The sequence below is a fragment of the Diabrotica virgifera genome, chromosome 5 (assembly GCF_917563875.1).
Source record: "Diabrotica virgifera virgifera chromosome 5, PGI_DIABVI_V3a".
Classification (NCBI taxonomy): Eukaryota; Metazoa; Arthropoda; class Insecta; order Coleoptera; family Chrysomelidae; genus Diabrotica; species Diabrotica virgifera.
The window spans coordinates 236,881,561-236,906,178 of NC_065447.1; the positions used below are offsets into that span (position 1 = coordinate 236,881,561).

General features: G+C 31.8%; 2 protein-coding genes across 7 annotated transcripts in view; one reads left to right on the plus strand and one right to left on the minus strand.

Annotated features, from left to right (window-relative positions):
- LOC114331108 (dnaJ homolog subfamily B member 6-B) overlaps window positions 1–17,440 on the minus strand; it is a 92,434-nt gene extending 74,994 nt beyond the window's left edge. For 2 of the 3 annotated variants that reach the window (XM_050650918.1, XM_050650916.1), the window contains exons 1-2: window positions 17,224–17,440; window positions 16,999–17,118 (exon numbers count right to left, since the gene is read on the minus strand). The gene's annotated coding sequence lies outside the window, so the exon portion shown is untranslated. Of the gene's footprint in view, window positions 1–16,528; window positions 16,671–16,998; window positions 17,119–17,223 lie in introns of those variants that run through there. The other variant, XM_028280578.2, reaches the window with a different exon arrangement.
- Window positions 16,778–24,618, plus strand: part of LOC114331106 (glutamate [NMDA] receptor subunit 1) — a 79,312-nt gene continuing 71,471 nt past the window's right edge. The window contains exons 1-2 of one of the 4 annotated variants that reach the window (XM_050650899.1): window positions 17,255–17,398; window positions 22,814–23,006. Coding sequence is in view for 1 of the 4 variants with exons in the window: in XM_050650897.1 (XP_050506854.1) it covers window positions 23,051–23,053 (3 nt within the window). In the remaining 3 variants the exon portion in view is untranslated. Of the gene's footprint in view, window positions 16,914–17,254; window positions 17,399–22,813; window positions 23,007–23,031; window positions 23,054–24,618 lie in introns of those variants that run through there. The other 3 variants (XM_050650900.1, XM_050650898.1, XM_050650897.1) reach the window with 3 other exon arrangements.

The window sequence follows — 24,618 nt, forward strand, 5'->3', positions numbered from 1 at the left end:
AATAAATTTTATACGCAATAGACTAGTAAGATACAGGGTGTTCCATTTAAAATAAGTAAGTTATTACAGCTTGAATTTGTTAATAGAACAATCTAATATTTTGACCACCCTGTAAAAAATAGGTACAGAAAACCCTAATACAAATTGAAAGCTAAGTAAATTTTCTACGCGATGGACTAGTAAGATACAGGGTGTTCCATTTAAAATAAGTAAGTTATTACAGCTTGAATTTGTTAATAGAACAATCTCATATTTTGACCACCCTGTAAGAAATTTTGTTGCAATAAGCATCTGTTTAAGTATGCTAAATAGTCTGTTATTAAGATCCAAGAAATAATTTGTTACTGCTTCTTAGATTCGTAAATATTTATTTTTTTCTATAACCTTACATTTTTATAAAAATCGAAATAAATCAAAACACCCTGTATTTAGGTATAGGGAACCCTTATGAAAGTATAGCTTATTTTTTAAGGTTAATTCAATAATGTCATCAGATATAGGGCATTCCATAAGAAAAAATATAACTTTGATATACCACTCTTTCTTGGAGCACCCTGTATAATTCACATAATTTTTAGATTGTAGTATTAAAGGCCGTGTATATTTCTGTCAAGAAATTTTTTTAAAATATCAAGTGGTTTTCCGTACAGAGACCGAGGCGAATAAGATGAACCACCCTGTATAATATATCATTAATAGTCGTAGTTTCGTATGTGTTATTAGTACATTCTTTGACGGTTTTTGCTGTAAATTTTAAAGAACCGTTTGGATTGACATGAAATTTGGCACACGCAGAGCTAACATGTCAAAGAAAAATAGTGATTATGAATGTTGCAGTATTAAGAAGAATTAAGACAGAAAAAGAATAGAGAGATAGAGAGGAAGAGGGAGGAAACAGAGAAGAACACTGAGATGTTGGTACAGGTACAATATAGAATTTTTTTTAAATAACGAACTGAGGCATGAAGACATTGAAGGATCATTTTTATGAGGTACTCAATAGTAATATAGTACAGGAAAAGGGGATTATGATAGTGCAAAAACAGAATTAGTAGTCACAACTCAGGAAACTTTAGAACATTTAAGTGAGATAGAAAAGATAATTGCAGAATTGAACATAAATTGAACATTTTAGGCTATTATAGTAAACTGAATTATAATTTTTGTTGCATTATTTTTCCAATGTCCTTTTAGACCAGTAAGGATCTGCGAAACAACGTCTATTTTTGAATGTGAGGGGTGGCATTCGGATTTTTGCAGATAAAGTTAGGTGACACCTTCAGTAATAATAACTGACTTATGCTCCTTCTCAAATATGCCCGGAACATTAATAAAAAAATTAAAATATTTAAAAATTTCGAAAAACATCGATTTTTTTCTGCTTTCTTTGCTTATAACTTTAAAACGATTCGTTTTGGAACAAAGTCTTACAGAAATAAAATAAAGATAATTAAATTTTGTATGATATACGACTGGTAAAAAATGTCTTAAGGTATTACCTTTTCTGCAATATAGCAATAAATACAAAATAAGGGGGCAAAATAAGTCTGTTGTTATTCAATATTTTTTAACCACTTTGGTGGCACTTAGAACCTTAGTAATTCGTTTAGGAAATTCTTTGTAACATACTTAAATCGTGTACCAAATTTCATTAAAATCGACTTAATAAATTTTGCATAATAAATTTGCAATCTAAATGTTTTTAAAAAAGTTCAAATTTTTTAAAATCTTTCTGAACAAAAAGTAGACCTTTTAGAAGTTGGCTAATTTTTTTATATATAAAGAGGTGCTCTACCTATCTAATACACTTTACAGAATTAAAATCGGATTATTTAAGGGGCCTCAGCAATGTTTTAAATTTATAAACAATTTTTTGGCTTATAAACAAATAGGTTTGTTTAATAATAAAAAAATTAATTTTTAGCAATGCAAATAATTAAAACCGGTATAATTTGACTTAAACTTTCAAATGCTGTCAGCAGAATTGCTATTTTATTTTTTAATCAAACGTTATTCGCGTTCAAAAATTGCAATTTCTCGATTTTTTTAAAGTTCCACCGCGTTTATCTCGAAAACTATGCATCCTACGAAAAAACTTGTAAAAACATTTTTTTGCTTAGAATTACCCAAGAAATACAAAAAAATGTTTTATTTTGCGAAAAATCGATGTTATGTAATTCCTCAAGTTCTTTGTTTATAACAATCTTATCGACATCCGGATCAACTGTTACCCAAAAAATTCGTGTTCTACGGGTCAAATACATACGGGTCAAAAACTTGGGTAAGTTCATCTAAATAAAGGAGTCCGTAGCACCCCCTCCTGGCCACAGCACTAATTTGTTTATAAGCCAAAAAAATTGTTTATAACTTTAAAACATTGCCGAGGCTGCTTAAATACTCCGATTTCAATTCTGTAAAGTGCATTAGATAGGTGGAGTACTTCTTTTGTAAAAAAATTGACAAATCTTTGTATGTTCTAGTTTTTGTTGTGCAAGATTTTAAAAAATTTTAATTTTTTAAAAAAAGTTTAGATTGCAAAATTATTATGCAAAATCTAGTAAGTCAATTTTAATGAAATTTGGTGTACGGTTTTAGCACATTACAAAAATTTTCTAAGCGAATTAGGAAGGTTCCAAGTGTAACCTAATTGAGGGAAAATCATTGAATAAGGACAGGCTTCCCCTTTATTTTATATTTATTGCTATTTTGAAGCAAGGGTGATAAATTAAGACATTTTTAACGAATCGCATCTGATAGAAAATTTAATTATACCTTTGTTTTATTCCTATACGACTTTGTTCTAAAATGAACAGTTTTTAAGTTATAGGCAAAAAAAGTAGAAAAAAAAACGAAATTTTTTGAAATTTTTAAATATTTTATTTTTTTTTTATTAATGTTCCGGGCATATTTGAGAAGGAGCATAATTCAATTATTATTAACGAAGTTATCACCTAACTTTATCCGCAAAAATCTGAATGCCATCTCTCACATCCACCTAAAAACAGATCCTTACGGGTCTATTTCAATAAAAAAATTATACACATCAGACAAATTTACTGACTTCGTTTAGATTTACATACCACTTTTAATAATAAAATTTTAATATCAGCCTTTTTTATCGTCTACTAGTCTACTGGATTATTCTTGTTGATTAATGTTTATTATAAAGTATATTCATGAATAAATTTCGCTTTTAATTTTATTTTACTGATCTATAAATAGAACACTGGTACTTATCGTTATCAAAATTTGCACCATTTCAGTATTCAATTGAATGTGTGCACAAGTCGTATTTTTTTTAATTATACATTTATTTACTGCGACTTGCATAAAAAGTTTTCTATTTTATCAAATTTAGGAGTAATTATTCCACAGTAACTAATACTTTAACGAATATTATTTTTGATAATAAATATGAAAATATAAAAAATAAAATTACAAAATCATATGAACAAAACTAATTGAAGGAATTTGTATGTGGTTCAAATTTTCCATTTGAATACAAATTTTGGAATTTTTGTTGAAGTAGCGGATACTGTTTTAATTTTGACATTTATACTGACAAAAAAAAATCACTAAAATGATTTGGGGGTTAATGGGTTAAAGTTATAAATACTTAATACTAAAAAATAAGCTGATATCAGTGCATAAATAAACATAATCAGCGTGAATAAACAAATCAGTAATTAGATGTACAATGACCTTATTATAATAATATAATATACAGTATACATACATTATACTGATTCTAAAACAAACAGGTATCAAAGCTCTATCTCTATAAAAGCATGGTAAAGGAAAATGATTAAGAAAATATTAGATCAAGCAAAGGACATCGCACACATCTTATGGAAAATATAATGTCACTCAAATTCAATAAAATTTATACCAATAGATTCGTTTTAAATTAACGATCAAATCTTATCATTGCGCCAACTCTCTATTTTCAAAAATAAGAGCAGAAATTGATATAAATAAATCTGAAATCAAATGGGTAGGTACATAAGTTAGAGAGAGAAAAAATATTTTAAAATACCCAGATTTTCGGTACTCCATAAATCAGCGTATTAGTTTCACTAATCCGCTTAGACCCAGCGGGATTTAAGCTGTTATGAATAGCACTCAGAGCAATAATGATTGTAAACTAACATTTTATGGACTCCAAAAATGTGATTTCGATAAACTTTAATTTCAATTTGCGCCGTAATTAATCATAATTAAGAGTTGGCGCAATGATAAGAATTGATCGTTATATTAAAACGAATCTAATCGTATAAATTTTATTGAATTTGAGTGACATATTTTCCATAAGATGTGTGCGATGTCCGATGTGAGAAAACGAGAAAAGTAAGACCAAGGGATATATGGAATAGTGAAGTGGAAGTAGTTTAAACTTGAAAGAGAGATACAATCCAAAATTAGAACAACTGCTAAAGAAGAAATTCTTCTTCTTGTGGTGCTTTCTCCTTTAGTGGAGGTTAGCGACTACACAGGGAAATATGTCTGTGTCACGTGATTCTAAATCCTGACCCATTACTTTGTGCTGTGTAATTTGGGTTGCGTATATGAACTTGAATCGGCGAAATGGGCATATTAAATAATAAAGTTGTAAGGCATGAATGAATCAAATATGTAGTACCTTTTTTGTAGATGTATTTAAAAATGAAACTGAAAAGTTGTTAAGTACTATAAAGAGTGATCTGTAGGTAATACCTATAACTGTAGCTACGCTTGACTTAAATAAAACAATTAGATATAAAAATCACAAATTTTAGTAAATTTGGGAAAGTATCATAAAAACAAATACCGATGTTGAAACGTGTTTAAATAAATACTAAAAATGTACCCAAGTTTTTGGGTAAATTTTTTTCTTAATCATTCACGCTTTTTGTACATTTTATATTTTTAACTTGGTATCGGAGCTAATGGGCCGTATTTCAAAATTTAAATACTTATTTTGTAGGTATTTAAATATTTTAGACTTTAGAGCATTTAAATACCAAGTACTTATTTATAATTATAGAGTATTTAAATACTTGCCATTTAAATAGGTACTTACTCTAAAGTCCAAAGTTTTAAATACATACTTACAAAAAGTATTTAAATTTTGAAATATTGCCCATCAGCTCTGATACCAAGTTAAAAATATAAAATGTGCAAAAAGAGTGGATAATTAAGAAAAAAATTACCCAAAAACTTTCCCAAATTTAATAAAACTTTTGATTTTTTTTTTATATCTAAACGTTGTTTTATTTTGGTCAATCATATAGGCACAGCATAGGTACATATCACTCTTTATAGTAATAACTTTTCAGTTTCGTTTTTAAATAGGGCCACCTAGGGTTAGTGTGACGGAAAAATACGCAAATTTGATTTTAAAATAAAAAAAATATATTTGCTTTTAATTCTACGGTTTCAGATTTTTAATGAAGACTTTCTGGTTAATTGTCAGTAGTAATAACCCAAGGACATTGATAATTGTTCGAAAAAATTTTATAACAGATTTCGAAAGCTTGTTGCTTGGAAACAGACCGACGCCGTAGGCGGAGGTCTGTTGCCTGTAAGCAACAAGCTTGAGAAAGTTGTTAAAAAATTTTTGAGCATTTATCAATGTTCGAGGGTTATTCGGATAGAAAATTTTTTGCTGGTTATGAAAAAAAAATACAGAGCAGAAACAATTTATTTAAATGTGCAATTAACAATTCTTCCACCGTCCGATTTCCATCTAATTCATATTTTCTATCATTGCAAAAGTCCATAAACGCTTTCCATACAAATTTTTTACTGTAAACAGTATTCTTTGGTATATTTGATTCGATAATTTCATTAATATTCTCATCAGTACTACAACCAAATCGTGACATTTTGAAATATTGAATATTTGAAATGTCAAAATCGAAATGAAACGAAATGTAGGTATCCATAGCTACATGATTGAGTGAAAACAGCCCATGGGATCTGTTTTCAGTATAATGTTGGTTTTATTGGTTGTATTCAATCAGATGACCACAAATTAATTGATTTCATTGGATTTCTAATTGAGCAAAAAATTTTCACAATCATTGCACAGTGAATACGCATGTTGCATTTTTAAAATTCCTTCTACATTATATTTTATTTAACAGGGTAAGGTGTCACACTATCCCTTCATTATGGGGTTACTGTGACTAGGATTAGGGATAGTGTGACAACTAGCTTTTTTGCCATTTAAAAGCACCTAGGATTGAGTGTGCCTTGGTGTGACAAAGACATTACAAAAATATTGTAATAATTTTTGGCATTTAAAAATTCGACAATTTTAGAAAAAAAATGCGAAATCTCTCATTTATAACACCAATTTTTTATTAAACGTAGATATTTTGAGAATATTTTCTTATTTTACAAATTCAGTAACATCTAACATTCAAAAACATCAACTTTTAGAACTTTTCCATTAAAAGTATACCGAATTCTTTCACCATTAAGGGATAATATCGGATCCATCAATATTCCTATAATTTGAGACATTCTAATAAATGAACTGTATTTTTCATTAACAACAAAACTCTTTTTATCCTTATCAACACTTCTTAATCATACCACTTCTATTTCATCTTTAGCGTGATCAAAGTTTTCAATTACACAGACATACCTAAAAGCAGTTCTACCACGCTTCCCACCTATAAAAGTTGCAACTACATATAAAAGAGCCTTGTTTAATAACTTCCTCGTTTACAGGTTTTAGTGTCGCAGTTTCCTCTAAGAATTTCTCTTCTGCTTCGTCACTTTCCCCTAAAGACATATCTTCTATCTCCTCATCACTGTCTGATTCATCTTTCTTTGACTTTTTCTTGATTGTTTTTGGACAAGTTTTCTGTTTTGCTTTAATGGACTCAGCCTTTTTGTCTTGAAAGAACTGATGTACATATTCTTCTTTTGTTATTATTTCTGCAGTATCAAATCTTCGTTTAACTTTCTTTTTTACGCTAGTTTGAACTATCTTTTCCAGAAGCATAATATGCTCAAACACTTTCCCTGGTGTTTCTTGCCCATCAGAAAGTTCGGTGATTTGACACCCTTGTAAGGGACTGGAGGATTGGCCAGTGATTTGATGCTCTTTTAATAGAGTGATAGATGATGAACCAGCGATCCCTTGCTCTTCTGATGAACAGTTGCAAGTTACTGTCAACCATAACCTGATCAAACTACGGTAGTAAGTGGTGATAGTGTCACATGTCACACTATACCCATGTTTCACTGTCACAGAAACCCCACATTGTCAAAATCTGTGGGGTTACTGTGACATGCCTAAAAAAATAATAGATAAAGATAATTAGGCCTTTAAAATAAGTTTAAATGTTTAAGATAAGTTATGCAATACCATGCAGAGAAAAAATCATAATTAAATACAAATAATTTTGAAGAAATCCAAAATTTGGACTAATATATCAGAATTTCAAATTCGAATTAAAATACATACATTAATAAATACTATGATTTTAACATAAAAAAAAGAAGGGACTGAAACAATTTTTTTTAAATAATCTGTTGAAATGCAATAGAAGTGTAATATAACATCATGTGTAAAATAAAAGCACAATACAAATTAGTTAGTATTTAATGTTGTCACACTAACACCGCTGTCACACTAACCCTAGGTGACCCTACATCTGCAAAAAAGGTACTACATATTTGATTCATTCATGCCTTACAATGTGAATTTTTAAAGTGGTTAATACAGCAAAACTTTATTAAAATAAAAATGTATACCATTTTTATTCAGTTGCAATGCGAAGGCAAAACAATCTTACTTTTCAATTAGAATACGGAGTGCAATTCAGCTCTCTGAATCGCGATTTTCGATTCTTATTGGAATCTCATCGGAGAAAGCGCAGGCTTTTCTCCATATCCTAACTGACCAGCACCGAGAGCTTTTCCCACACATTGCAACTGAAACAAATAGGGTAGGTGACTAGCGTCATCTGGCAAATGAAAGATGAAGTTTTTTAATCCTAAAAGCAACATTAATAATATTGAAAATATTAAAAATATTACTAAAAGATTTTTAAATTGAAAAACTTATTGGTACATTTTCCTGGTGACACCTCCAAGGCTTCTACAATTTACAAGCCAAATGGATGCTGCAGTGAAGACAAAGGGAAGGAATTCTACACTATGCAATTCACATCCCCGTCTGCAGCTTGGTAAAGTTCCAACGCAAAATGCACCTAGTTACTCTACGGAGTAATACGAATATAAAATAAAAATGTATACCATTTTTATTCAGTTGCAATGCGGAGGCAAAACAATCTTACTTTTCAATTAGAATACGGAGTGCAATCCAGCTCTCTGAATCGCGATTTTCGATTCTTATTGGAATCTCATCGGAGAGAGTGCAGGCTTGTTCTTCATATCCTATCACCAGCACCGAGAGTTTTTCAATTTAAAAATCTTTTAGTAATATTTTTAATATTTTCAATATTATTAATGTTGCTTTTAGGATTGAAAAACTTCATCTTTCAAAACTTTATTATTTATATGCCCATTTAGCTGATTCAAGTTCATATAGGCAACCCAAATTACGCGGCACAAAGTAGTGGGTCAGGATTTAGACAGAATAGTCTCTGTCCAATGTTGCTCTAAACAAAGATGTTGAATCAAGTCGGTTCAGTCTCTGACATTTCTAAGCCATGAAATCTGGTGCCTACCGGGACCCCGTTTTCCTTCAATCTTACCCTGGATGATCAGTTGCGTGAGGCAGTACTTTTCATTTCTCATTATGTGTCCCAGGTAGCTAACGTTCCCTATCTGTACCTATCCTCCTCAGAACATTTTTGTTGGTGGTGTGGGTTGTCTAAGGTATTTTCAAGACTTCTATAAAGCCAAAGTTCAAAGGCTTCTAACTTGTTTATCAGTGTTATGTTGAGTGTCCAGGCCTCCGTACCATAAAAAAGTATTGACCACACATAGCATTGTAGAAAACGACATCTAAGGTTGATATTAATGCTAGTGTTACAAAATAAGCTTTTCATTTTGATAAACCCTTGTCAGGCTACCTCTTATTCTCGCCCTTACTACTTGTTTTAAAGAAGAAATTAGTTAAGAGAAAATTGCAACGGGAGTTATGTTCAAAATTGTGAATAATAAAGTAGAGAAATAGAAAGGTAAAAGAGAAAAGCTGGAAAAAGTAAATTATAACTGAATTCTCAACTCAACTCAAATTATAACTCAACCCAAAAACCTATAAAATTATAATGGGCAGGGCAATATTACAAAGACGACAGAAAAGAAAAAGACATAAGAGGAAAAAGACGAAACAGAAAAGAAAACAATAAAATCAAAAGAAGTGATACAAATGGTAACATGAAAATTAATATAAGAGGAAGCAATAAAAAAGGAATAAAATAGAAACAAATGGTACTTGACCTTTTAGAGAACATACAGTAGAACCCCGATTATCTGTGTGCAGATTATCCGGGCTGCGGATTATCCGTGCTATGAATTTCTATTACCAAAATTGTTTTTTGAGGTTTTATCAAAATAGCGTCACCGTAAATCACTCTGCATAAACTCTATACACTGTGAGGGAGACTCATGAATGAAAGATTTATTTTTTCTGTATCTTTTTATGGCAGTTGTATATGTATGTATATACGTACATATGTATTATATTATATAAGAAATAAATGTTCGGCTTATCCGTGCTTTTCAATTATCCGTGCCACGTCCGGTCCCGAGGAGCACGGATAATCGGGGTTCTACTTGTACTTATAACTTTCAGATTGAAAGAAACTACTCGTATTATTACACCATTACACGAAATTAAACAAGTAGGCCAATATAGTCATGATTATCTACTTATTCTTTAATATCAGAGGAAATAAACGAATGCTATGTACAGGCTTTTTAATACATATGCCAAAAAATTTCATTTGTAAATATTAACCTTCAGAAGGAAAAGAAATAGAGGCAAAGGGCATGTTTTATAACTTACTATACTAAATTTACAATCGAGATGCAATAGAAATAAACAAACCAAGACACGTTAAATGCTACTAGGAGCACTCCCAAATCATAATTTACAATGTATATACATTGTAAATCCCAAATCATGATTTCCAAAGTTTATACATTGTAAATTATGATTCGGGAGTGCTCCTAGTAGCATTTAAAGTGCCTTGGTTTGCCTATTTCTACTGCATCTTCATTGTAAATTTAGTATAGACAAAGTATAAAGAAAATTGTATGGTAGGTTTTGAAAATAAATTGAGGATGCCTTCTTTATCCTAAATAATTTTCAACTAATAATAAAAAAGCTTATTGGCTAGACACGAAGATTAGCTTTACACAAATGCATACCCACTGTTACATAATGAACGAATTGCTGTTGACCAATATAATATCAACAAAACATCTTTTTTCTTTAGTTTGATAACAGACAAAAGAATCTTAAATGCGTTTGCGGCTCTCTGACCATTATTAAAAATGATTCTAATACTTGTTATTTCTTTTCACTAATTTATTATCTTTTAGTGATTTTTTGACTATTTTAATGGTTTTCTGACTCTACTTAAATATACGAAAGTTATTCTTAGATCGAAAATGATTTTTATATATTCTGTATTTTTCTACTTAATTAATAATTAATACAGGTTTTACTTAGAGGTAGGTATATGTATGATGATCATTAGCATGAGTAATGATAAATTTAAAAATTACTTATTTTGTAAAGTAAATATGACCCTTATTAAATTAAAAACTTGGTTCACATGACTAGACATTGTTGATGTGTGTACAAGACCAATGAATTGTTTTGTTTGATCAAACACTGACTCAGATTAAAGGTTAAATAATCAATGAGCAAAATGGATGCATTTGTTAGTAGTTTCCAATACGCAAATACATAATAGGAATTTCATTATTTTACCTATGCAGTTTGATGGATCCATATTTTGAGAAAAATAGATATGATTATCTAGGTCAGGGGTCACCAATTGGCGGACCGAGGTCCGCATCCGGACCATGGGCTAGTTTTGTGCGGACCACCATAAAATTCTAGTGTTTGGCAATTTTGAAAATGTTTGGCCATGAAATTGTGTACTATTTGTGGCTCAACTTATGTGTGCAAAGTTGCTTTATCAAGAATGAACTTGTTTCAATAACTGGATTTAAAGAAAGTTAATAACTATGTACAAAACTGAAGATGTCTAAAAACTTCATTAGCATTCAAAATATAAATTCCTGACTTTTAAAATATTCTCAGTAATAATTTACAATACTGCTGCGTTCAAAATATACTGATAATAACATCAAAATAATAGACAATGAATTTATATTTTCTTTACTGTACCAGGAAAGCTTTAAGTCTACAGTGACCAAAAAAACAATCAGATATTATTAGTTTTCCTTTCCATATTAGTCTATGTGTGAGGCCACTTTCGTATGAAGAATATTTTTGACTCAATTTCTTTGCAGATTCCTGTTCGAGAATGTCTCCTTTAAACAAATCAGAAGGGTGCCGGGCAAAACAATTTTTTAAACAAATTCAAAATTACCTTTTAGCCTCGAAAAATGTATTTTTAGGTTTCTTAGGTAATTTTAAACAAAAAAGGTCTCGTCATATTTCTGAAAAGTTGATAGTTTTCGAGTTATAAGCGATTTAAAATTTGAAAAATGCGAAAATAATGCTTGAAAACTCTCAAGTTTTGATAAAATGACAGATCTTTTTTGCTGAAGGTGACTCAAAACTGCTAAAAACATATTTTCGGGGGCAAAAAAGTGATGTTTTGAATTTGTTAAAAAAAATTGTTAAACAATTTCTGCCTAAAAATTTCGCCCGGTACCCTCTTGATTTGTTTATAAGAGATATTTTTTAACAAGAATCCGCAAAAAAACCGAATCACAACAACCAGATACAGGCAGCCTTAAATCCGGACCCCAGAAGTTGAATCCTGGACACTCACTGAAGCAGTGGAGGAAAAAAGCCTTTGAGATGTGGCTATACAGGTGAATCCTAAGGATATCCTGGAACCAACGAGACTGTATTACGAAGAGTGGGGAAAGAAAGAGAGGTGATGTATACCATTAAAAGGAGAAAGTTAGAATATCTCGGACACATAATGAGAAACGGCACTAAATACAGATTACTGAAGGTATTCCTTCAAGGTAAAGTATTCGGAAAGTGAGGAGTTGGGAGAAGAAGAATATCATGGTTAAAGAACCTGAGGAAATGGTTCTCCACAACAAGTAATCTATTTAAAGCATCAGTTAATAAAATAATTATAGCCAGAATGATCGCCAATATTCAAAACGAATAGGCACTAAAAGAAGAAGATAATGGTGTAAATAAATAATTATTGATTGGCGTAAGGTTTATGTTATTTATGTCTGTTTACTATTAATAATATTGGCTAAGAGCAGATAATATGTTTGGTTGTGTAGTAATTTCCAGAGACATGAAGATTAGCTTTAAACAAATGCCTAGCCACAGTTACATAATGAACTAATTGCTGTCAGGCCCGGCCCCAGGGGTGGGCAAACTGGGCGGCCAATTTAGAGGCGCCAAACTTTAGAGGACAGCCAATTTTTAGAATTGAAGAAATAATTAATTATGTTTTTAATATTATAAAAAATATTATGAACAAGAGCGGCAAAAATGGAACAAAATGGAAAAGTGAAAAAATAACAATTGCAAGGTTCATTCGACGGGAAATCGACAACGCCTCCTTCTTCTTCATCGCATAAGAATAGTGGGATCGTCGTCATTGGACAAATTTAATAGAACTACAGTTGAGTCCGCGAATCTTTACCCTTGCGTCATCATTTAAAGCATACGAAATAAGTCAATAATAAGTCAGAAATTGAAATTTACTAAACGCAACAGCAAGTCACTTACTGTCACTTGCTGTTGCGTTTAGTAAATTTCAATTTCCGACTTATCAACGACTTATTTCGTATGCTTTAAATGATGATGCACGGGTAAAGACTCACGGACTCAACTGTACTTATATCAATAATACAGTTATTAGCACAACAGTGTCTTCCACTGAGGGGCGATCCTGATAAACTTTTTCATCACAACAATGGTAATTTTTTAAGCTTGTTGAGCTCTTTAGAAAATTTGATTCTGTTTTACAAGAGCACATTAGAAGAACAATGAATGGTAGTAACAAGCAGCATCACTAATTGGGAAAACGTATTCAAAATAAAATTATTCAGCTCCTCCATGACCAAATCAAAAATAAAATTTTAAACTTTTTGAAATCAGCAAAGTATTATAGCATAATTTTAGATTGTACACCTGATATTTCTGTCGATACATTTTGTCGATTTAGGTTCACAAAGTATTAAAATTGCAGAACATTTTCTTGGATTTGTGCCTGTACTGGAAACCACAGGCTTGGGACTTACAAAAGTTAGGTATTTTACAACTGAATGAACTGGGAATACCTTTGGAAGATATGAGAGAACAATGGTATGATAATGGGGCAAACATGAAAGGGAAGAACTTGGGAGTTCAAAACAGAATTTTGAAAATGAATCCTAGAGCACTTTTTGTCCCATGTTCTAGCCATTCACTCAACTTAGTCGTGAACGATGCTGCTAAAGCCCATCACAGTTTGTAGTTTCTTACTTTTCCTCAGTGACAAAATTTTACAACTTTTTACAACATATTTCTAGCCTAACATTGAAACCTTTGTCCGAAACTAGATGGGAAAGCAGAATTGATGCAATTTCTCCCATCAGATACCAAATTGAAGAAATCTACAATGCTCTTTTAGAAATCAGTGTCAATAAAAACAATGATAAAATGGTTGCTCATGAGGCAAGCTGTTTGGTAAATCAAATCCGTGATTTTACTTTTCTTTGCTCTATGGTAATATGGCATGACATTTTACTTCACATCAATGTAGTCAGCAAATCACTGCAGAGTATTGATATGGGAGTGTATCAAGCTGTCGGTTTATTAGAAAAAAGGAAATCCATTTTAAGTCTCTCAGAAGTGATCTAAAATTCCAGGGCTATTTGACAGACGCAAAGTTAGAAACTGAGAACTTGAAAAACGGAGGCACAGTAATAGCAAGAAAGAGAACAAATGGAAAGACAATTCGGCTATGAGGCTGAAGATGAAAGTATGGACCTAGATCCAAAGACACAATATAAAGTTGACTTCTGTTTAAAAATTATAGACACAACCGTTAATGCATTAAGTGATAGATTTCAGTGCAAATCAAGAGACATGGTGAAATTTTTGAGTGTTTGTATGACATAAACTAGATTAGATTAGAAGGACATTACTGCTATGGATTTACCAGATAAATGTTTTAAGCTATGTGATGCTTTAACTTTTGATGAGTCAAAAGATCTAAATAATGCTGATCTAAAAGATTAATTCAAAATATTTTCCACGATTGTGAAGCCCAATAGTACACCTCTACAGACCCTGAAAATGATTAGAGTATGATTTTGATTTCGCACCCAATGTTAGTGTTGCTTTGAGGATTATATTAACCCTACCAGTGACAGTGGTCTCTGGAGAGAGAAGCTTTTCAAAGCTACAACTAATTAAAAAATACTTAAGATCAACTATGTCCCAGGAACATTTGAGTGCTCCAGCGACAATCTCTATTGAACACGAAATTGCTGAGTTCCTGGATCTTGGAGAATTATTAAAAGACTTTTCCGGTGCCAAGGATAAAGCGTTATATTACAAAATTTATAAATGTTATCTGTTTTAAAAATTACTTGGATCTGAGTTGTGAGCAATGAATGTGTTAATATAATATAGTAATGTAGTAAAATTTCATGAAAATTTTGGAAATACATATGTGTTTTTAAGCATGTATTGTTCAAATAAAGTGGAAAATTGTGTATTAAATAATTTAGCACAAAGCACACATCAATAGAAATACAATTGTGGTTTAAGTTGGCGATCGCTTGAAAGGTGGTCAGTCATGGGTCTACCAAAGGGGGGGGGGGCGGTCGCCGATCTTGCCCAGGGTGGCAAAATCCCCTAGGGCAGGGCCTGATTGCTGTTGATCAAATCAATATATTATCACCAAAACATCTGTTTCTTATAGTTTGATAACAGATAAAAGAATCTTGAAAGTATTTGCAGCACCCTGGTTGTTCTTAAGTAATTCTAATAGTTGTTAATATTATTTCTACAATTCATCATCTTTTAGTCATGATTTTCTGAATCGACTTGACTATACAGAGTTATTCTTAATACATACTGAGAATTATTTTTAATATTAGATATTCTTCTGCTTAATTGATACAGGTTTTATTTAGTTGTATTTATGATTATTAACATGAGTAAGTAAAGATAAATTTAAAAATTACTCATTTTGTAAAGTAAATATGAACCTTATAGGCCTGGTTCCCACATATCAAAAAAAAGTTGATTAATAGCAAGCTGAAAATTTGTTAATAGTTTAACGGTACCTAGTCAGACAAACTTTGATGTATGGGAACACTGGAACAGGGGAAGTTTTAATTCTGGAACAGGTTAAAAATTTGAAACGTCAGACTACAAAAACTCACATGTATTTTGTCGGACAGAACTTCCAATTGATTTGTTACCCTTACATTAAACTCTCATACAAAAATCAGACTGGTATTTATAACCAACTGGGCATTTTTGACACTGGGTCATTTGCAATGACAGGAATTATGTTGGTTCTAAAAAACAGTCTGATTTTTGCATGAGTTTAAAAAAGAGCAACGAATCTATTGGACGTTCTGTCTGACAAAATAAATGGGACATTTTCGTGGTCTGACGTTCCAAATTTTTAACCTGTTCCACAATTAAACTTCCCTGTTCCAGTGTTCCTGTACATCAAAGTTTGTCTGATTAGACACTGTTAAGTTATAGCTTAACAGTGTCTAATCGGACAAACTTTGATGTACAGGAACACTGGAACAGGGGAAGTTTTAATTGTGGAACAGGTTAAAAATTTGGAACGTCAGACCACGAAAATATCCCATTTATTTTGTCAGACAGAACGTCCAATAGATTCGTTGCTCTTTTTTAAACTCATGCAAAAATCAGACTGTTTTTTAGAACCAACATAATTCCTGTCATTGCAAATGACCCAGTGTCAAAAATGCCCAGTTGGTTATAAATACCAGTCTGATTTTTGTATGAGAGTTTAATGTAAGGGTAACAAATCAATTGGAAGTTCTGTCCGACAAAATACATGTGAGTTTTTGTAGTCTGACGTTTCAAATTTTTAACCTGTTCCAGAATTAAAACTTCCCCTGTTCCAGTGTTCCCATACATCAAAGTTTGTCTGACTAGGTACCGTTAAACTATTAACAAATTTTCAGCTTGCTATTAATCAACTTTTTTTTTGATATGCAGGATCCAAGCCTATTACTAAAAGTTTGATTAAAATGACTAGACATTGTTGATTTGTGTACAAGACCAATGAATTGTTTTGTTTGATCAAACACTGACTCAGATGAAAGGTTAAATAATCACTGACTAAAATGGATGCATGTGTTAGTAGTTTCTAATATGCAAATAATAGCAATTGCATTTTACCTATGCAGTCTGATGGATCCATATTTTGAGAAAAATAGATAGGATTATCTAGGTGTACATTATTAAATGATAACTCCCACTTAGCACTGCAAAGTGTGGTATCCCACGTCTCAAACTATATTTTAATATTGAGTGGGCAGACACATCAATGTAGCCAGAATTTTACATGAATTTTGGTAGATTTCTACCTCATTTTTTCAAGGTCGGGTCATTGATTTTCGTAAATAAGTCCAACTGTTCTAAGCATGTGGAAAATAAATAGAAAAGTTCACTCGATGCAAAAAATAAACAGGCCAATCTACGTAATTTTCAGAAAGCTGATCAATTTCTAAGGTGAAATCAGTAAGCAAGCATAGACTTATTTAGGAATCGGACACAGTGGGAGGTAAATATTTTGTTGTTTACCCACTTATTATCGTCAGACACTCAAAATACCACAATTTAATTATATCTAATGCTAAAACACTCACCTTAAAACGAAACACGAAGTATATTGATAAATCTATAGCACTTTAACCTGATTGATAATTTTTTCAGACTTCCATTGTATGGGCACCAGGAAACAAAAACTAAAGCACTGACACAGTTTACTGAAAAAGAAAATGCAAACGCTTAAAATGATAATTAATATGACTAATAACTACTGAAATTTCCATATATTTTATAAAAATTGGGTACAAAGTACTTTAACGCACCTTCTAAAAATTTCAGGTGACTGTCAACTGTCAGACATTTTAGAGCAGGATGTGTTCCATAAATTGACTTCTGTATGAGCTTTCGTAACGTTCGGTTGTGTGACAGTTCAGTGTGGAAGTGATAATTCAAAAAAAACGCAGGCGGCAAAAACAAAATAGGAACTACATAATAGAGGTAACTAACAAATTTCCTATCTGTTGAATTCCTAAATTTCCTGTACTTTCTTTGAATAAAATAAATTATACATTATCTAGTTAGGTAAAAAAGAGACAGCTTTGCATTACACGGTTAATTATGGGGGATACTACCGGGGGGGCTAACCCCCCCGGTGATGAGGAGATGTTAGATAATATAGAAAACACTGAAAAGAATAGTAGTTTAAATAATACACCATTACTTGATAGCAATGCTAATTCAATCACTAATAATAACAATGAAATAAAAAAAGGAAAAAAACATTTCTATTATCAGTACACTGATACCGGTCCCTTTGAGGTATTTATGGAGTCAAAAGGCGATAACGTCGGTAATTATAGTTTTTTGAAATTAGCAAAATACATAAATGACAAAAAAATCGAGAATGTACTTAAACTTAGCAAAAAAGGAAAAAACCGAATTAGCGTTGCTTTCAAGAAATGGGAGGATGCTAATAAATTTGTTTTAAATGACGTGGTCAGAAATGATGGATATGAATTGTTTATTCCGGCAAATAACGTAACATGTAGGGGAGTCGTTAATAATGTAGATACTAGTATATCGGATGCAGATCTAATCAAATTTTCGGGATTGGCTTCGGCCAACATTAAAGTACTAGAAATAAGACGATTTAAACGGAAGTCTAAATATGACACGGAGAAATATATTGATACAGAAACGGTCGCATTTACCTTTTCGGGAAAAGTAATCCCGAAGGAAGTGAATATATATGGGATCCCTTTTAGGGTAAAACCATACATGATACCAGTGGTTCAATGTTATCGGTGTTTTCTTTTTGGACACACAAAAAATCTTTGTAGAGGGGGAGAAAAATGCAAAAACTGCGCGGAAAAAATACATGAAGGGGACTGTTCGATGAAATGTTTACATTGTAATAGCAGCTTTCATATAAGTACCTATGAGGAGTGTCCAGAGTATGTGAGACAGCGGAATATTAAGGCTGTCATGTCTCTGGACAATCTTTCATACTACGAGGCATGCGAGAGATTTCCTTATGTTTCTACTAGAAAATCGCAAGAGAATAATATATTCAGAATGAGCCAGGAGGAATTCCCAACATTACATAAAACTCAAACAAATAATTTAGAGACAATTCCCATCAATATGCGATGGATAGAAAATGTAAAGAGTAACCCTGAACACCTGTTTAGTAGAAAAATTGAGAATAACTCAAACAAAAATAAAAGAAAGGCTAATGAAACAAATAAGACATACAATAAAGAAGTACACAATCAATATTTATTATCTCCAAATGGGAGAAGCGAAGAGAGAGCTCGTGCAGTAAACAATGAGACTCCTGGATGTTCCCGTACAGAGCAACTAGAGAGGGACACAGAAAAAACACTGAATGCGATATTAAAAAAACTAGATTGGAAACATAAGGAACATATAATCAATTACTTGAACCAGCTATTTATACATGAAAGCTCATCGAATCAAAAGTTGCTAGATTTAGATGGATATCAAGAATCCACTTATTATCCAATGGAACATAAAAAGTTTAAGCAGTAACTATAACAGTCTGAAATATTTCATAAGCGAACATAGACCCAAATTAATTCTATTAAATGAAACTTGGCTAAAAAATAATCATCACTTCTATCTAAGAGGATATGAAATACATAGGTTGGATCGAGGGGATGGTTATGGTGGCCTAGCTACTGTGGTTCATAATAGTCTGGATCACAAAATAGTATATAGGTATAATAATAATGTTAGTAAAATTCAAATTTTAGCAATAAAAATAATAGATTGGGACATTACAGTTATTAACATTTATATCCATCCTAGGGCAAAAATAAATTTAAATAGTTGGGTTGGACGCATAAATAAAATCAGGGGAAATAAAATTTTAATGGGGGATATGAATGCACATAATGCACTTTGGGGAAGTCAAGTGTCTGTTAATGTTAATGGAAGAATAATTGCTGAATCCTTAGAGGATTTGGATCTAGTTTGCTGCAATGATGGGAGACCCACGCGGATTACCCTACCTGGACAGAATGCCTCAGCGGTAGACCTAACACTAATTTCCTCGGAAATTGCAAATATATGCCAATGGGATGTGTTAGAGGATTCTGGAGGCAGTGATCATTTTCCAACTTCTTGCAAAATCGCAATTGTAAATGAAAATATAGTAACACAAAAAAGTCATAAAAGAAATACAAAGAATGTCAATTGGGAGAATTATGCTTCAAAAATGGAAGACTTGATGAAGAATGGGTGTGAAGACTATAATTCATTTACACAAATTATGGAAATGGTGAGTGATGAGGAAATACCTCTCTTGAAAACAGAAAAATCTATAAGAAAAAAGAAAAGCCCTCCCTGGTGGGATAAGGAATGCTCTAATTTAATAAAAACAAGAAAAGAAAAAATTAAAAAATATAAGGAAGAAGCAAGCAATGAAAATTATATTGAAATCAAAAAAATATTTGCATACAGTAAAAAAATATTTAAAACAAAAAAAAGAAATAGCTTCAAAAGCTTTTGCAATGGATTGACAAGGGACACTCCTCTATCTGAAATATGGCGAACAGTTAAGCTATTCTCCACATATCAAAATGCTGTAATCCCTGCTAAACTTCCCAACAAAAACATAGCTCAGAACATATTAAATAATTTGGCAATTGACATAACAGATCCTGAGTTCACGGTTACCCTAACTAACGAGGATGTGGAGGACATTTCAAGGCAAGAAATAATAAGTGCCATAAATAAAAAGGATAAGGCTACTGGCTTAGATCTTGTAACATATAGCATGATAAACAGACTTCCCCTGGTGGCGCTAGATGCATTGTCAAAAATATTTAATCAAATAGTTAAAAGAAACACAGGTTTTCCACAAGAATGGAAAAACACCCTTGTCATTCCCTTTTTAAAACCCAATAGAGACCCTTTATGTGAGGATAATTATAGAAACATAGCTCTAGAGTCATGTGTAGGCAAAATTTTGCAAAATATAATTAAATTAAGAATAGAACAAATAACGGAAAAAAAATCGATACTAAGCCCTAAGCAGTTAGGTTTCAGAAGAAACAAAGGGTGCAACGATAACTTAGCTTTAACAATTAATTATATTAGAACTGGATTTAGTAAAAATTTAAATACAATTGGAATTTTTTTGGATATCAGTAGGGCATATGATACAGTCAATATATATTTGCTATATAAATACTTATTAAAGTATGACATCCCAATAACTTATGCAAACTTGATCTTGCAATTTTTGCTCAACAGAAATATCTACGTTAAAGACAAATCAAATAATATATTAGGCCCAATGCAAGCATCCACTGGATTGCCTCAAGGGTCTCCACTCAGTCCAATATTATTTAATCTCTATACTAGATCCCTACATGATTTAATAAACCATGAGATGGAGTGTTTTCAATATGCAGATGATTTTGTAATTCTGGTGCAAGGATCTGATATATACAAGCTAATTAATTCCTTAAATACCCATATAATAAATTTACAGGAGTGGTTTGAGAAACACAACTTTAAAATTTCAGCACACAAATCAAAAGCAATAATATTTAGAAAAAGAAGTCAGGCTTATAACTTCCCACATTTGATATATCAAAATATGGAAATTCCATGGAAAAATGAAATAAAGTATCTGGGATTTCATTTACAGTGCAATTTGAATATGACAATTCAAATTAACGACATGATAACTAAAGCAAACAAAGGAATAAATGTCATGAGAGCAATTTGTGGTACAAAATGGGGAGCTGACCCGAACATTCTTTTGAGTTTATACAAAGGAATAGTTAGATCTCATTTAGATTACGCAGCCAATCTTTTAAACCCCTGCAGTAAAAGTTTGATGATGAGGTTGGAACAAGTACAGAATGTTGCCTTGAGAATCGTAACGGGTTGTCTACGTTCTACACCCATCTTAATATTGCAAGCAGAATGTTCAGTAACAACGTTACAAGTTAGAAGGGAGATACTAGCACATAAATATATACTCAAACAAATGCCGGAAAAAAACAATATCATAGTAAAGAGTCTAAATAAGCTAAACGAAGCAATAAATGCAAACAATAGATTCTGGAGGAACAAGGTCATACCAGATTACTCACTAGCATATACAAATATACTCAAAAAAACAAAAAACATAATTAGATATAAAATCAATCCGATATATGAGGTAGAAAGAAAAACTCTTCTATACCCCATTACAATTAAAAGTCTAGAATTTGAAAAATATGAAATTGAATCGAACGAAAGGTTCATAGCTAAATATGGTGGAATATATAATAATCATACCCACGTATATACAGATGGATCAATAGACCCACAAACAAATCAATCGGGATTTGGAATTTACATCCCAAGCATCAATTATAAATATTCGTCACGACTCCATAACTACACACAAATCTGCACAACTGAAATAATAGCGGTATACAAAGCCATGTCGGTATGTATTGAAAAGGAAATCATGAAAGCAGTGATCTTTGTAGATTCAAAAAGTGCCTTATCCAAAATATCTAGTCACAAATGGGACCAAATGGATTATGTAACTATAATGACCAAAAAACTACTGGTAGATGCAAATAATATGGGATTTTCAATAGGATTAGAATGGGTACCGGGACATCAGGGGATTAAAGGCAACGAGGTGGCAGATAGCTTGGCCAATATTGGGAGAGAATTAAGAGTACCATATGATGTAAAAAACATCAGCACAGATATCTTTTGTGTTACAAAAAAGAACATCTTGACTCAATTTTACAATAACTGGTATTCCCAAATTAAAGGTAAATATCCGGACTATTATGGACTGCAGGATAGTTTCCCTATAAAACCTTGGTATAACAAATGTGGATATTTGGGTAGGAACAATATTACTAACCTTAATCGTTTACGAAGTGGACATTGCAAAACTCCTTGTTATCTCCACAAAATAGGCAAAACGGAAACACCGATATGCGAATGCGGTACTATGGGAACATTGGTACACATCATCTTTGAGTGCCCCATAAATAAACATAAAGATATGGATTTGTATCTAGAACTAATAAAAGCTGGAATAGACAGTCCAATATCTTTACAGAGCATTTTATATAAACCCTCGAATAAAGTTATTAAGATAATCAATAAATTTATCAAATTTTTTCAAGTAGATCTATAGAATTTTCAAAAAATAATAATAATAACAATAACAATAAATAAATACTTCAGAAAATACAGGGAATCTCCTAAAATGTCAAAAATTATATTGGTATCCTTAAAATCCTTAATCCTAACCGAAGGTAGCCAGCCCTAAACCTATGTGAAAATGTTTGGAAGCTACCCCCAAACGAGAAAAGTCTTAAGTTAACCTTAAATGTTGTAACACTTTTCCCCCTCTATCTACAGAAAAACAAAAACAAGAAGGACAAGGACCACATAGGACCAAAAAAAAAATAGATCTGAAGTTGACAGGACACCTGGTTGTGCATTGCCTTGAGCAAGACGCGCATAACCAATAACATGTACTGGGTAAATGATTAAAAAAAAATCGAAACCCAAAAAAAAAGGAAGAAGAAGTGTTCCATAAATTACCCCACAGGTGATTACGCATCGTTGCCGGACTTCCGCAAAGTATCATAAATAATGGTATTATTTTTCTCATCAGCATCTTTCAGTGCGTCACAGTTTTCCGTTTTCTTTCTAACGCATTAAATTGTATGTGACAGAAAAAAAAGCACGTCGGTGATTACAGACATTTATAACATTTATTCTAGTTCTGTTGTCGATAGATTGCGCTATAATCGAAAAAAAGTTATTTACGAATTATACAGGGTGTTTCATTAATAATTGTCCAAATAGTAACTGGAGAAACCTTAGCCCAAAATACGAAGATTTAACATAAAACACTTAAATAAAATGTGGTTCCTTACTGAGTTACAGGGTGTTTTATCTAAAAATTTAAAAACTATTTTTGCTCAGCATTTTAAAACTATTCGACCTATCCTTTTCATACTTGGCAGAAGGTGCGACTACTGTACACCCTACTAAACTATGATTCGCAAACGTTTTTAGCTACTACCAGAGGCGTACGACAGGGGATAGTGAACGGTTGACCCTTCTCAAATTCTACGCTACTGGAGAAATTACTATTTTAGTACCAGTTTTAGATTCTCCAATACTTTCTACGTAAATAATATACTCTTCATTGGTAACGATAAAGTCATTAGTTTTCGAGATATTTGAAGTTAAATATGAAACGGCACAGTTATTTTGATTAATTATGAAATAATTCATAATATGATTAAAATTTAAAAATTATTTGTACCCAGTACTTTAAAACTGTTTGGCGCATCCTTATCATACTTGTCAGAAAGTGAAGGTTCTGTACACCCTACTAAATTAAGATAAATACACGTTTCTAGCTACTACCAGAGGCGTACGACAGGGGATAGTGGCTGGTTGACCCTTCCCAAATTCTACGCCCATGACTAAATTACTATTTTAGTGTAATTTTTTGATTTTCCAATACTTTTTATGTAAATAATATATTGTTCATTCGTAACGATAAAATGATTAGTTTTCGAGATATTTGAAATTAAAAATGAAGCGACACAATACATTAATCAAAATAACCGTGTCGTTTCATTTTTAACTTCAAAGATCTCGAAAACTAATGACTTTATCGTTACGAACAAAGAGTATATTATTTTCATAAAAAGTGTTGGAGAATCCAAAAATTGAACTAAAATAGCAATTCCGCCAGTGGCGTAGAATTTGGAAAGGGTCAACCATTCACTTTCCCCAGTTGTACGCCTCTGGTATTAGCCAGAAACGTTTGTTTATCATAATTTAGTAATGTGTATAGTAGTTGCACTTTCTGCCAAGTATGAAAAGGATACGTCAAATAGTTTTAAAATGCTGAGCAAAAATAGTTTTTAAATTTTTAGATAAAACAGTAAGGAACCACATTTTATTTAATTGTTTTATGTTAAATCTTCCTATTTTGTGCTAAGGTTTCTCCAGTTACTATTTGGACAATTATTAATGAAACACCCTGTATAATATATCTACGAATATAATCTGTACAATTTATAAGACTATACAAATCAAAGAAAATACCATTTTATAAATGCAATAAACACAATTGATTTATTAAACGTTATACGCTCTGAGCTTCGCTGGTGGCGCTCCTAGCGGATTACTAATTCAAC